The 15,689-nt window shown below is 30.8% G+C and overlaps 1 protein-coding gene and 1 long non-coding RNA gene across 3 annotated transcripts in view; both read right to left on the reverse strand.

Annotated features, from left to right (window-relative positions):
• Positions 1 to 15,689, reverse strand: part of LOC127706134 (dystrophin-like) — a 32,244-nt gene that overhangs the window by 15,020 nt on the left and 1,535 nt on the right. For both annotated transcript variants that reach the window (XM_052210585.1, XM_052210591.1), the window contains exons 2-6: positions 11,259 to 11,319; positions 10,538 to 10,599; positions 9,310 to 9,384; positions 5,191 to 5,398; positions 4,557 to 4,642 (exon numbers count right to left, since the gene is read on the reverse strand). In XM_052210585.1, the coding sequence (XP_052066545.1) occupies positions 4,557 to 4,642; positions 5,191 to 5,398; positions 9,310 to 9,384; positions 10,538 to 10,599; positions 11,259 to 11,319 (492 nt within the window). The remainder of the gene's footprint in view (positions 1 to 4,556; positions 4,643 to 5,190; positions 5,399 to 9,309; positions 9,385 to 10,537; positions 10,600 to 11,258; positions 11,320 to 15,689) is intronic.
• LOC127706544 (uncharacterized) lies at positions 126 to 1,282 on the reverse strand. The gene is made up of 2 exons (XR_007984537.1): positions 565 to 1,282; positions 126 to 270 (listed from the first exon to the last, which is right to left on the reverse strand). It is a non-coding gene; the product is annotated as an uncharacterized LOC127706544 (long non-coding RNA).

A 15,689-nucleotide genomic window follows, 5' to 3' on the forward strand; every position in this document is an offset into this window, starting at 1 on the left:
TGAAATGTCTCGCCTTCTTTATTAATCATTGATATTATGTTGATAGTCCTAAATATAAAGCTTTATTACAACTGTCACATAAACTTAACATTAACCAAGTAAACTAAACATTGACCAATGAACCATGAAAATGAGGTCAAGGTCAGATGAACCATGCTAGGCAGGCATGTATAGCTAACAATTCTTCCATACAACAAATATAGTTGACCTATTGCTTATAGTTTAAGAAAAACAGACCAAAACACAAAAAATTAACACTGAGCAATGAACCTTGAAAATGAGGTCCAGGTCAAATAAAACCTGCGTGACTGACATATAGATCATAAAATATTTCCATACACCAAATATAGTTGAACTATTGCATATAGTATTAGAAAAAAAGACCAAAACTCAAAAACTTAACTTTGACCACTGATCCATGAAAATGAGGTCAAGGTCAGATGACACCTGCCAGCTACACATGTACACCTTACAATCATTCCTTACACCAAATATAGTAGACCTATTGCATACAGTATAAGAAAAACAGACCAAAACACAAAAACTTAACACTGAGCAATGAACCTTGAAAATGAGGTCAAGGTCAAATAAAACCTGCATGACTGACATCTAGATCATAAAATATTTCCATACACCAAATATAGTTGAACTATTGCATATAGTATTAGAAAAAAAGACCAAAACTCAAAAACTTAACTTTGACCACTGAACCATGAAAATGAGGTCAAGGTCAGATGACACCTGCCAGCTAGACATGTACACCTTACAATCATTCCATACGCCATTTATAGTTGACCTATTGCATACAGTATTAGAAAAAAAGACCAAAACTCAAAAACTTAACTTTGACCACTGAACCATGAAAATGAGGTCAAGGTCACATGACACCTACCAGTTGGACATGTACACCTTACAATCATTCCATATACCAAATATAGTAGACCTACTGCTTATAGTATCTGATATATGGACTTGACCACGAAAACTTAACCTGGTTCACTGATCCATGAAATGAGGTCGAGGTCAAATGAAAATTGTCTGATGGGCATGAGGACCTTGCAAGGTACGCACATACTAAATATAGTTATCCTATTACTCATAATAAGAAAGAAATTAACATTACAAAAAATATTGACTTTTTTTTCAAGTAGTCACTGAACCATGAAAATGAGGTCAAGGACATTGGACATATGACAGACAGAAACTTCGTAACATAAGGCATCTATATACAAAGTATGAAGCATCCAGGTCTTCTAGCTTTTAAAATATAAAGCTTTTAAGAAGTTAGCTAACACCGCCGCCACCGGATCACTATCCCTATGTCGAGCTTTCTTCAACAAAAGTCGCAGGCTCGACAAAAACTATATGTTTTTGAGACATTAATTTCAGTTTATTATAATTTATTTATCAACAACATATAGTTTTTTTTAGAAAAATCTATGTATTGGAAATTGGAGATTTGATGATTAATAATTCAATCCGTAATATTTCAGAAAATAAAAGAGATAAATTCAATATTTTTTTTCGATTTTCAATTAGAACAACGAGCCAAAGTTGAATGCAAAATTTTACCAAAATCTGTGAAATAGCTCATTTACTATTCCTTGACCTTAACTTGCATCTTTTTTGGTGAAGCATTAAACTTAATGAACAGATGCCAGAAGATACATGTTTGAAAAATTCTCTTATTTACAAAATATTGTATAATATATCACTTCCATACTTTGTTTTTATTTTCTAAGATGATGGTTGAGAAAAGGAGAGGGTAAAAATTTCTCTGTCTCTCTCTTGCTATAATAAAGTATACCAATCAAGTCAAAACAAAATTCGGGACTCTTTGTACATTCTATTATCATCATAATAAAATAAAGTTTTATCACTGAGATATAAAGAAACCAATATACATAAGAATGATAAAATTTTTATAGGACTTAGTCACTATATCTAAGAAATGACAGATTCATAGTGCATGAATAAATATAAAATGAACAGAATTTATGCTTTACTTTTCCTAAAGAAAAAATTACCATTGAAGAAAACAATAATCATATATCTATTGGTTTTGAGTTCCAACAGATGCATTATATTTTCTGACCAAAAATCAATGCAATATTATAATCATTTGTGCTGCATTTATCTTTGGGGATATCTTGGGTAGGGTCAAGCTATGAATTAAGGTAATACAAAAAATGTGTTTTCACAAGAACAATGACTAAATCACAAAATTATATATCATCAAAACAGTAATAGTTTCTCATGACAGGTGCCGCATGTGGAGCAGCATCTGCTTACCTTTCCGGAGAACCTGAGATCAACCCCTGGTTTTTGGTGGGGTTTGTGTTGCTAAGTCTTTAGTTTTCTATGTTGTGTTTTGAAAACTGCTGTGTGTCTTTTCGTTTTTGTTTTGTTTTTTGCAATGGCATTGTCAGTTTGTTCTCGACTTGTGTGTTTGGACTTCCCTTTGGTATATTAAGCCTCTCTTTTTCAAACTAGGAAAAGCATACACATACAAGTAAATGTTTCCACTGTATAGTAATCTTATTTGTTCTTCTCATGTCATTTTTTCTCTGATGATGCTTTGTAGGCCAGATATTATTTTGGGAGTCCTTCAATAATGATTAAACATTTCTATAAAAATATTCTTAGGACAAAAAATATATGCGCATTTCTGGCTAGTAACGTAAAAAAATAAGGGCAGGTAGGTAGGACGGTAGGTAAAATATTCAATTTTCCTGAGACACTTAAACTACTTTAAATAATTCTTTGCTCTAAAAATACTTGCTACAAACTCCATAATAACTTTATGATAGATGACAAAAATAATGTTAGACAGGTAACCAGAACCAACTATAAATCTTCTTATGGCAATAACCTGAATATATATATGCATCCCCTCTACCCAAATGCTCACTACACTTGTTATTGAGTATCTATTGTCAAACATCTAGTTATTATAGATGATTTGTGTATACAAGTTTTTTATAACTTTTATAGCTTGCAACTGTTTTTCAGATCAATACAGTTAAAATTAGTATAATGATTAAGAAAAAATTATTAAGAAGAAATTTCAAAACTGAAAAGCAAAACAGACTGGTATCAAACAAAATAAACTACCCAAAGATGACAGTGAACAGCACACTGACAGATCAGTGATTAAATACAGCATAAAGAAATATAGAGTGAAGATTGAGTTAATCGTATATTGTGCTGAAGTAAAAGACAGCTTAATGTTCAAAGCATGTGAAGAAAAAGTGTTTATCATCTTCAAAAAAAGTTTTTTTCAAATGGTTCATATTTTCTTTGCTTTCGGCAAATACATGTACAGCTAAATATGTTCTATCATATGGGATGCATATTGTAATGTATGTTAGTGACAGATTGCTGTGATTTAGTTACAGGAGAGTACAAGGATATATTTATAATAATCAGTACCTAGTAATCAGTGGTCAACCTGAAAAAATTATAACTTTATTCTAAAATATATCTAAATGCCATGCTTATAAAGAAAATTAATTTTGCAAAATAAAATATTTCTATCAATTCCTATTTCCTGTCAGAATGTATGTGTTTTATCATGAAATAAGTAAGTTATTTTCATTGGATTGTCAAAGATTGATTGAAATTGTTATCTGATATTCCTTTTAACATGCAAACTATATTTCTATACTTCATAGTTTTTTAGTTAAGAAAACAAGAGCTTCAACAGAAAAAAATAAAAGATTTGCCAATCTGATTTTCCAAGTCCCTTGCCAATAGACTTTAAAGAACATCTTTCTGATGAAAATTCTGCCAATACAAACAACAACCATAAAATGATGAATTTTAGTTCCTTTTCTGATGAATATAAATTAGGAAAATATCCCCTCATATAAAATTTGATCTTTAAAAACAATTGGAATCAGGGACCAGAAAAACTAGAAAATAAAACAAATTGAAGGCTTGGCCCAGGTAATCATTAAAATAGACCACTTTAAAGTATTGTGGATCCATGGTACGACTGTTTAGTTTGTATGGAAAACTCAGAACCTTCATTAAATTCATGAAAAAAAGGAAACCTCTGATTTTATTGTATAACGACATAACATTTTGTAGAGAAAGTTACAAAGGTTATCAGGAATATTCCCCAGTACTGGAGGCAGTGCAATATCACTTGAAAATGTCACATTACCGTGTACTTTATATGCAAATTTTTATGAGGATATTCATGTATAAAATTTCTTCAACATTGTATTTATTCGATTGTAATAAAGAATGAAATTTGGTCTGTAAAAAATTGTCTCTGATCATCACAGTTTCAGATCATCTCACTGTCCAAACATTTTGTGCAGAATGATAAGTATTTCAAACACTTTATTGCAAAAACTAATGTTTATATCACTTGTTACAGTAATTGCTAGCATTTATGTCAATTATTACAGTACATGTAAGATCACCTCATCTTGTCACATCTTTCAATTCAAGTGAAACAATAAATCATGCAAACATAAAGGGTTTTCATTAAACATCTTATGTTGACATGCAGTTTTCATTCAACATAAATGCTACAATAGACAAACCTTTGTATTTCTCTGCCAGTCTGGCTGCACACATTGTAATCAACATGACCTTGACAGACATAACCTTTATACAACCAGTTCTGTTCCTGTACATGTAAAACAGATAAAAGTAAATTATTACATTGTATTTCATGGAAGTTATTTGCCCTGTAAGTAAATAAAGAATGCATTCTATATTAAGTAATTATGTTAAATTGATGCTGTGATTTGTGTATGTGTGTGATTGTGGTTGGTGCAGTGTTGTCAGTGCTTGTAAAATTCTCCATTCATCCCCATTCTCTAGAACTGCAGAGTGCACTTCATAAAGAGCATTTCTTGTATCAATATAATGAAGTTTTCACTCTGTTGTGATATCAATAGATCAACAATACCTTTTTCCAATCTATTTATATATTCATAAAAAAAATACTTCTTTTCAAGTGGATGTTATCCAGATGTATCTTTCACCATCTAATATGTGTTGATGTAAAAAATGGAATTTATTTGAAATTCAATGTGGCTTTAAAAGCACTCCTCATGAACTTGGAAAAGTAAAATTTTAAGATAAACAAACATAGAAGTAGAGTGTATCAGTCAGGAAAAGAGTTGGGATATTTTACTTTTGTAGTTTTCTACTAAAAATGAAATACATTACACATCAAACAGGTTCATCATGAAGTTCTGTAACAATTCTCCAAGTATTTCTGCTTCTTCCCTAGTTAGGGAGATTCCTTTATCTAAACAAAGGTAAAGGTCATTCAACACAGCAAAAAGTTCTGTACAACTTATCATTTCATCATATCCATCTGGATAACCATGACGATCAAACGTATCCTTTACTGTTGCTATACATATTTGGTCCACTGAAAAATCACAAAAAGAAATTTGTAATCCTATACATTTATTTTTTTAACCTTGAAACTAGTTTATTTATATTTTGTTATTACACAATTTTTTGTGGCTAAAATGACAAAGAGGTTTAGGTTACCAGTACATGCTGTAGCCTATTTTCATCTACATTTGAAAAAAGAATTAAAATTGCATCTTTGATACCACAATGATATCAACACTGTACTAAATCAAATGTACTTAATCTATCAAATGCACTTTCTTGTTATGACAGTTGTTGTCCATTCATTTGATGTGTTTTATCATTTGATTTTGACATTTGATTAGGGACTTTCCGTTTTGAATTTTCCTCGGAGTTCAGTATTTTTGTGATTTTACTTTTTTCTTCTTTATTTCATCATTTGAAAGAAATAATGCATACAATCTGTAGGTGTATATTGATTTGATTTTATCTCAGCTAAAGTCAAGGCTAAAAAGTGCATCATCAACCCAACTGACTGAACATTTTAATGAAATGTTATACATGTCATAAACACTGATATACAATTTAAATTTGATTTATATCAACATCCTTGTAAATTCTCAAGAGTTATAGCCCTTGATTTTCTAAAACTTGTTAATTTTCAGATGATAAATGACGACCCCTTAATTAAAACAGACGGGAATTGTCATAGTAGACAATGATACACATTTTACTATTACATGTATTACCAAAGTTGAAATGGCATCCAAGTTTTTTTCCTAAGCATGAGTATGAAACAGATCAAATTAGGACAAATTTGATTAATAGGCTTGTGCATGCACTTCTTAATCCTTTGATTTGGGTTAAGTTTCCTGTATAGAATGGTTGTTTATCGTCTGTTGATGTGAAACAAGGTTTTACAACTTAAAATATTGATAAGAGTTCAAAATTTCGAACCAAAGATGAATAATTCTAAAATTAGGCTTATAAAGAAATCTGCAATTTCTGTTATTATTTTTGTATAAATTTATATCTGAAACTCAACATTATTGATTTAAATTCATATAAACTGTTAATACATTGTTCAAGGTCAATGCACCACACGAGAAATAAACTTGTCCAAATGTAGTTCAAAGCACTTTAAGGACAAGTCAACAAGGTCAATGTTAAAGTCAATGTATCAATTTATCAGACATTTGTTTACATAACAGTTAAACTGTGTTTGACAGTAAGGAAATCTATAAAGATGTAGACCTAAAATTTAATCATCCCATTGAAATCCATCCTGATAGGTCCAAAAACCGATTTTTTTTTCAAAATGGCCCCCTGTAAAAAAAGTCAACTTTTCTTACTTCGAACTTGGTTTTAGAGTTATTAATATTGCACCACATCATAAGATTCACAGTAAAACATAATTCATATTTTTGAGTAAAAATCCAACTTTTTGGACTGGCTTTTGAGTCTTGAATTTCAATTTTAATTCAATTCTTTAAATGATTTCCACACATAAAACAATTCTATCTCAATATGGAATAAAAAAAAGTTGAAAGACTTTAAATCTAAGGCCACAGAAAGACATCTACCTAATATAATTATGAGGAAATAGGTTTTACTGCTGTTTTAATACAGCTGCAGACATATAGTTATGATTCATCTGACTTCTCAAGTATACAACTTGACTGTTAACCCAGAAAGTAATATAAACTTGTAATATGATATAAACAGCAAGTCATCTATCATTAAATGATTTTTTTTATAAAGATAAAAATATCTACAGGTTAGAATTTACACTATATAACTTTCATGACAAATACATGTGTATATTCATAATAAAGGATAATTCTAATTTTAAAATTATATAAAACTATAACTTGAAAACAACCTCAGAATAAAACCTAGAATCTTGTTCCCAATTCACAGAATGGTTTACTTTTTCTATGAGGAAGACTTTTTAAGACCACCATGTTAAATCAATTTTGCACAACTATGTATTATTTATGTTTTAATCTAGGTCAATTTGGTTATTCACCATTTCAAAATCTAATGCATTTTGCGTGATAATTTCAAAGGAGTTCACCAAAACATGATTTAATAAGAAGTACTGAAAAATAATATGAATACTTTTTTATTGAAATTAGCTGTTATAAAATGTAGAAAGTATTTAAGATTAGGAATGCATCTCCTTCATGCATAGCTCTAATTCCTTGTAGGGTTTACTTTTGGTCCTTCTTAGTTTTATCAGCTTTTCCAAATTTTTGTCTAATTAAATAACATTGAGTTCAATTAAAGAACGATTTAGATGACATAATTTTCAAAGTATCAATCTCTAAATAAATACTTTATTTTGACTCTGTATATTAAAAACTTGACAAATGCCCAAAAGGGTGAAGTTTTTTTTACGTCTTAGCTTCTTCATAGCGCTAAAAAACACAGGAGAGTGAATACTTATACCATTTTTCGGAATAACAAGAAAATAATTTTTCAAATTAAATGTTTTTCCTACCTACCTACCCTATGTCATTTTGTTTGGGTATGTAATAGGAAACACACATATATTTTATTTTGGCCTTTTGCTTACTTACAAAATTTATAAACCATATATCATAAAAATTAGTTAGGGCTATTCCATTATAATGTATGTGGGAGGGTAGGAAGGGAAGTTTAATTATTGAATGTGGGTCATGGGTCTTTTTTCAGTATGCGTCTATTACAATTATGCGAAATTATCTAAAAAATTCGTAAGGGTTCCGCGGAACCCAGTGTCTCGCCTACTTTTGCTGTTAATCGCAGGCTCAACAAAAATGAGGAAAAAAATTAATAAAAATATTCCTCTCTATACTATCTTTTGATTGTAAGTAGCTCCTGTCCAAGTTTGGTAAAAATCCAGGATAGTTTATCAATCTAATAAATGCTTTAAAAACTTAAAGTGCAGACTGTATGTAATGTTAACTGGAAGAAAAACTAAGTCCATTTACAAGTAAAATACGGAAAAAATGGAATTTATTTTTTACTTTTTTACAAAATTTACTTCTGGATACTATCTTTTGATCATAAACAAGGTTCGAATTCTTTCCAAGTTTGGTAGAAATCCAGGATAGTTTAAGAAAGTTATTAAAATTTCAAAAACTTTAACCACAGAGTGAATGTAATGTTTCATGGCAGAAAAACTAAGTCCATTTATAAGTAAAATACAGAAAAAATGGAATTTTTTTTTTACAAAATTTACTTCTGGATACTATCTTTTGATCATAAACAAGCTTCTTTCCAAGTTTGGTAGAAATCCAGGATAGTTTAAGAAAGTTATTAAAATTTCAAAAACTTTAACCACAGAGTGAATGTAATGTTTCTTGGCAGAAAAACTAAGTCCATTTATAAGTAAAATACGGAAAAAATGGATTTTTTTTTTTTACAAAATTTACTTTTGAATATTATCTTATGATCATAAACAAGCTTCTGTCCAAGTTTGGTAGAAATCCAGGATAGTTTAAGAAAGTTATTAAAATTTCAAAAACTTTAACCACAGAGTGAATGTTATATTTCTTGACAAAACTAAGTCCGTTTATAAGTAAAATACGGAAAAATTGGAATTTTTTTTTTACAAAATTTACTTTTGAATATTATCTTATGATCATAAACAAGCTTCTGTCCAAGTTTGGTAGAAATCCAGGATAGTTTAAGAAAGTTATTAAAATTTCAAAAACTTTAACCACAGAGTGAATATTTGTGGACGCCGCCGACGACGCCGACGGAATGTAGGATCGCTATGTCTCGCTTTTTCGACAAAAGTCGAAGGCTCGACAAAAATGGTTCTTGGTTGTAGGGATATTTTGAAAGTCCCTTCCTACCCTCCCACATACATTTTAATGGAATAGCCCTTAAGATCAATCTTTAGGAACAGTTTTGGGATGAAAATCTACAAAATAATTCTGATAGTCATAATTTATAATAATATTTCATACTTACATTTGAATTTTTTCTGTAAATGTCTGATTTTGAAAGCTGTTCTGTATGCAGCATACTTTATACGACTGTAATCTCCTATAAAACATTTCAGTATGCTCTATAGCATATCTAATTTCAATCAATCAATATAATAAAAAAAAATGTGGAACCATGTGTCCCACCTGTGATTGCTGAGGTCAGTGTAAAAGTGTTATGTTGATTACAAAAAACTTATTCATTTTTAAGTAAAATTAAGGGAAATTTTTTTTAAATTTAAATTTTTTCACTCAGATGCTATTCCTTGATCTTGAAGCTCACTTCCAAGATTCAAAACATTCCATGAAGGTTCAAGAAATTAATTGATGTCTAAAAATGTTATCAGAGACTCTATGTAAATGTTCATAGCAATGACAAACGAATCCACTTATCAATATACATTAGTAATATGGAAAAATGAAAAATGTTTTTTTTTCAAAATTTTGTTGTGGATACACTCTTCCTACATCCTTTCTATTACTACCTGTAACGTCTATGTTAAATAGGCACCTACGTTTTAATATTGTATTTATATTGTGTCATAGATCAAACTTATTCGTTTAGTGTATGTTTACTTGTTTTTGTTTAAATGTCTTTTTGATCGAGATAAGCCATTTCAATTGATGTTTTATAGTGTGTCTTTTTATGTTGTAATGTTACACTACTGTCTCAGGTTAGGGTGAAGGTTGGCGCCTGTTAAAACCCACTGCATTTTTATGTACCTATCCTAAGTCAGGAGCATGTTGTTCAGTGGTTGTCATTTATTGGTGTGGTTCATAGGTGTTTCTGGTTTCTCAGTTTTAATATAGATAAGCCTGTTGGTTTTCCTGTTTGAATTGTTTTACACTAGTCATTTTGGGGCCCTTTATATGTTGAAGGCCATACTTTGACCTATAATTGTTAACTTTTTACACATTGTGACTTGGAGAGTTGTCTCATTGGCACTTATACAACATCATCTTGTTTATATTGTAATAATAATCAATCTTCCCTCCAAGGTTCATAAAATTATTTGTTGTATTAATAATGATTATCCTGTTAATTTGGCAGATTAAATGATGTGGTGAAGGAGGATGTTTGCAGTTTAATAAAAGTATACTGACGACCATATTTCTGTTTGTTTTCTATTTTAAGCAATGAACACTTATGGACAATTTGCTGAAAAAAAATGGTGTGAGTTCATTGATCATGATATGTTCTTTATAAACTTTACCCAATTCGTCCATTGTCTTCAATAAGTATGGATGATCCCATGTTGTTCTTTGTAATTTGTGACTGTAAAAAAATAAGACACATGATTATAAAACAGTCAGTAATCTACAACGCATGTACTAAAATATGCCAAACAAAGTAGAGGGTGGTGACACAGGGCCCTCATTTCCTCAATCTCGCTTTTTTTGTAAATTTTTCTAACTTTCCACTTTTTTCCCTTCTTTTTCTCAGATCCCACTTTTTTCCCTTCTTTTTCTCACATCCCACTTTTTTAATCCCATATATCCCACATCCTGACTTTTTTTTAACCCCTATATATATCCCACATCTAAAAAGTTGGTCAAAACAGGGTTATTGTGGTAAAACAGAAGTTACATTTAGTGCCATCCCATTATAATAATTATAAATCTAAGGCAATGTCAAAAACAAACTCTCTGACGACTGAAGTGTTTGCAGTTCCCTAGAATAGAAATGCACTCATCATATTTATGATCCATATATGAAGATTGTTTACTTAGGCAATTCTGGAGAAAAAAGATTGTAACAATATATTATACTATATTGCTCTTCAGATTATTTTTGTACCTAACAATAAATTATTTTTTCCTGACCTGTACCTTAATTCAATTAGCAATGACAAATGAAGAATTGACAAAATGTCATTTCCGTGCTAAAACATTTGATGATACTTTCTGACTTTAAATAAAAGCCCATAATATTACCAGATATAGTATGGAACACTAGTTTTTGTCTCTGTTCTCTCCCAACCATCCACAATTCTTTCTGTAAACAAAAACAAAATAAGCATAACAGGCTGGGGATAAACTGCCATTTCATTAAAAATAAGTACAATAATGATCAAAGTTCATGTAGATAAATGTTTTTAAAATCCAAAAATTTTAAATCTATACAGCCATACAATTACCAAACAAAATCCATATTTAATAACAAAATAATTTTTCAGGGAAATCTCACCTGATAACATTTGAAATAATAAAGAATTTTGTAAACACAGATTAATAAAATACCAACATGTATATCTACTTCTTTCATTTAAAATAATTAGATTTATTGAAAGATTTTTCATTAAATAATACAAGTGCAAACGCTGAAATTTTTCAGCTGCTTTACTGACCATGGATTTTATCTTGAAAGTCTTAAAAATAAAGGTTTTACCACAAGTATCACAAAAACTCAACATTTTTACAGATCCATTACAATGAGGTAAAGGTCAGATAGATCCTGTCACCTGTCAGACACCCATGTACACCTTACAATTAATCCATACACCAAATAAAGTTGACCTATTGCTTATGGTAATTGAAAAACAGACCAAAACATAAAAACTTAACATTGATCAATGAACCATGAAAATGAAGTCAAGGTCAGATGATACCTGCCAGACAAACATGTTCACTTGACAATTATTCCAAACACCAATAAACTGCTTCGCTAAGGGCAGCTGGATATGCCCGCAGAGGTCCAACCTTGAACAGTTGGGGCAAAAATGGACACAATATTCAAGCTTGATACAGGTCTGAATTTGGATTGTAATTAAATATTTGACATATTATAGGTTTTTGAATAAATGTAGTCAAAGAACTTGAAATTGGTTTTATGAATTGAATTTATATTCAATTAAAGATTTCTTCCTGTTGTGCAATACACTGTGCTGTTGTGCAATACTTAGTAAATCAGACTATAAACAAATAAAGTTCAATTTCTTCTCAATGTCATATTTGAAATTTATGAAAATCAATAGGGAGATTACATCAATAGCTATAAATAATTCATCAAAGTTTCATGAGAACTGCTGAAAGCATTTTTGAGTTATTGTCCAAAAACTGGAAAATCCCCCTTTTTTAATGAATAAAACTCAGAAATGTAAAATCTAAAATTTATAAAATTCTAAAGGGAGCTTACATCAACAGATATAAACAATTCACCAAGATTTCTTGCAAGTTGGTGAAAGCATTCTTGAGTTATTGTCGGAAAACAGGAAAATCCCCCTTTTTTTATGAATAAAACACTGTAACTTGGAAACGAAAAATCTAAAATTTATAAAAATCGAAAGGGAGCTCATGTCAATAGATATAAACAATTCACCAAGATTTCTTGCAAGTTGGTGAAAGCATTCTTGAGTTATTGTCGGAAAACAGGAAAATCCCCCTTTTTTAATGAATAAAACCCCAAAACTCGGAAACAGTAAATCTGAAATTTATAAAAAACGAAAGGGAGCTCACGTCAATAAATATAAACAATTCACCAAAGTTTCATTCATATCGGTTAAAGGTTTTTTGAGTTAATGTCCGACATGTTGACGACGGACGGACAAACAGACGGACGGACAGACAAATGAGACAGACGGACAAATAGTAAACGGTATACCATAATACGTCCCATAAACGGACATATAAAAACTTAACATTGATCAGTAAACCATGAAAATTAGGTCAAGGTCAGACGAAATATGCCAGAATGACATGTACCCCTTACAATCATTCCATTTACCACATAAATTTGATCTACAGCTTATAATATCTGAGAAACTGACCTAATCACTTTGAACTTTAATTATATATAACCTTGATAATTGATCCATGACATGAGGTCGAGTTCAGGTGAATCCTGTCTGACAGACATGAAGATGTTGCAAGGAACCAATATACCAAATATAGATTAGTTATCCTAGTACTCATAACAAGTGAGAAATTGACATGACAAAATTATAACTATAATTTTATTCAAGCAGTCACTGAACCATGTAAATGAGGTCAAGGACAATGGACATATGACAGCCAGAACCTTCATAACATAAGATATCTGTTTACAAGGTATAAAGCTGTCAACTTATATTTGTTCTGACTAACAGAAGTTCCCCTGGGAACTTTGTTATAAACAATGCTGTAATATCTGTTCCTGTTAGAACAAATATTCTATATCGTTATTCTGTTAAGAACAAATACTGTAATATTTGTCCCAGTTGAAATAATAATACAGAATATTTCTGACACTTGGAACTTATATTATGAAGGAACTTCTATTGCATGACAAAGCATCCAGGTCTTCTACCTTCTGAAATATAAAGCTTCATACAAATAGTTTACACTGACGCCAGTTAGTAATCCCTATGGTCCAAGGACACAGTTATCGTCCTTTGGTTTTCGGTGTCTATGAATATAGTCCCTAGTGTAAACAGTGTATAACTTGCAATTTTTTTTCATATACTTTCCCAATTTATTTCTTGATATTTCATGCATGAAATATTAAGTAAGGGGATGAAATTACATGTTAAAAAAATTTGGGTGCTGAATCTTTAGACTTTTCTATAATTTTGATATTATTTGTCCCAATAGTAGTACACTACACTGTAAAAATCTTTTTGAGATAGAGCAGGTACAATTTTTTTAATTTGAATTTATTGTCTAAAAGAAATGCACTAAGAAATAACTGTGTTCTCGGGCCTAAGATGACTGGCATACAGTGACTTTCGTCGCAGGCAAGACAAAGATGCTACCTGAAATTTAAAAATGCATTCCTTTGTTTACATAAAAACAAACATCATTAATAAAATGCCTATAAACAGTATGACCAACATCCTGATCATTTTCATATTTCAGCTTACTTTTTATTTTATTAGAAATTGTGCAAGGAATTCATAATTGTTTTGGTAAACAAGATTATTTTATTGTTTAGCATAGGCGGATCCATGGGGGGGGGGATTATATAGGGAATCACTGAAGCATGACTGAAGCGGCCCCCCCCCTTAGGTCAGTCAGTGGGCCCCCTTATGAAAAGTTCTGGATCTGCCACTGTTTAGGCCTATTTCATGAAAACAATGATGTATGGTACTTCAACTGAATATAAATGCAACACTCAGGTATGTGTCCTTCCCTCAATAATGTCCAATCCCCAAAACATGCCAATATGACATCACTAAATGCCAATTCATGACTAGATGGTGTAGGACTCTGAAATATGTCCATTTCATAAGCGCCGAATTATGTTCATATTTTAAAAATGGTAAAATGTGTCCTTCACTATAAAAAGTTATTTGTTATTTCATCGGTTGTTTAAAAACAAATCCATTCGAATTCTAAATATTTTTTCATTTATACAGTTGTAGATATCAAATTCAATAAAAAAATGATAAAGATATGTTCCAGTTAGGTAGACGGCCATGCTAGGTCCTCATGAATAATCGAGGTAATCTAAAAAAAACTAAATAACAAGCAATTATTTGAATCTTGAATAATTTTGAATTCTGGAAAATTGATAATGTATGCTGAAAACTAACCCAATTTAGGAGGATTATCCATCCATGCATGGTTAAGGGGGTTTATATTGTTCATGTTTAAATATAAGTGAAAGAAAAATTAACCTTAGCCATGCGTGCATAGCTAACCCTCTTTAGATTCCAGAATTCAAAATTATTCCAGATTCAAATAATTCCTTGTTAAATGGAGAATGTGTCCATGGGACACAGATGATGCCCTAGCTTGCATGTAATGTTATAAAGGGACATAACTCAAGAATGGTAAAAGTGACACAACCCAAATTCAAACTATAAGTTGAGGTCAAGGTTAGATTATATCGGCTATAAGTTTCAATTTAAGTCATGTAAGTTAGAGAACGGAAACGAAAAAATTCAGCAATTTTTCCATTTGTAAAGGATTGATTGTTGTTTAATGCCACTTTCACCACTATTATGCTACTTCGAATTCCTGGCAGTCAGTTTTTATTAGTGGAGAAAGACGGAGTGCATGGAGAAAACCACCAACCTTCAATAGGAAAACACAATCCTTGTCAATTAAGATTGGAGTCCAGTGCATCTGCCACATGCAGGATTCAAACTCACAACCTCAGTGTTGACATGCTAATGATACATTAGTTTGACGACTCAGACCAGTCAGCCACCGAAACCCCTCTTCCAAGTGAGAGAATTTTGTTCTGGTAAAAAATACAACTCAATAATCTTCCCAATAGACAAGTTCATGATTTTTTTTATTGAATTAAAATGTTACTAAATTTATTCTAATACTCAGTTAAAGGTAACTTGTTAAGCAGTACACAATCATTAAATTTTTACATGTAAGGGTCTACAAGTTTTGGACTATTCTTTTTCTTGTTTCAAAAGAGAGACGAAAGATACC

Source organism: Mytilus californianus, unplaced genomic scaffold, assembly GCF_021869535.1.
Source record: "Mytilus californianus isolate M0D057914Y unplaced genomic scaffold, xbMytCali1.0.p SCAF_1, whole genome shotgun sequence".
Taxonomy (NCBI): Eukaryota; Metazoa; Mollusca; class Bivalvia; order Mytilida; family Mytilidae; genus Mytilus; species Mytilus californianus.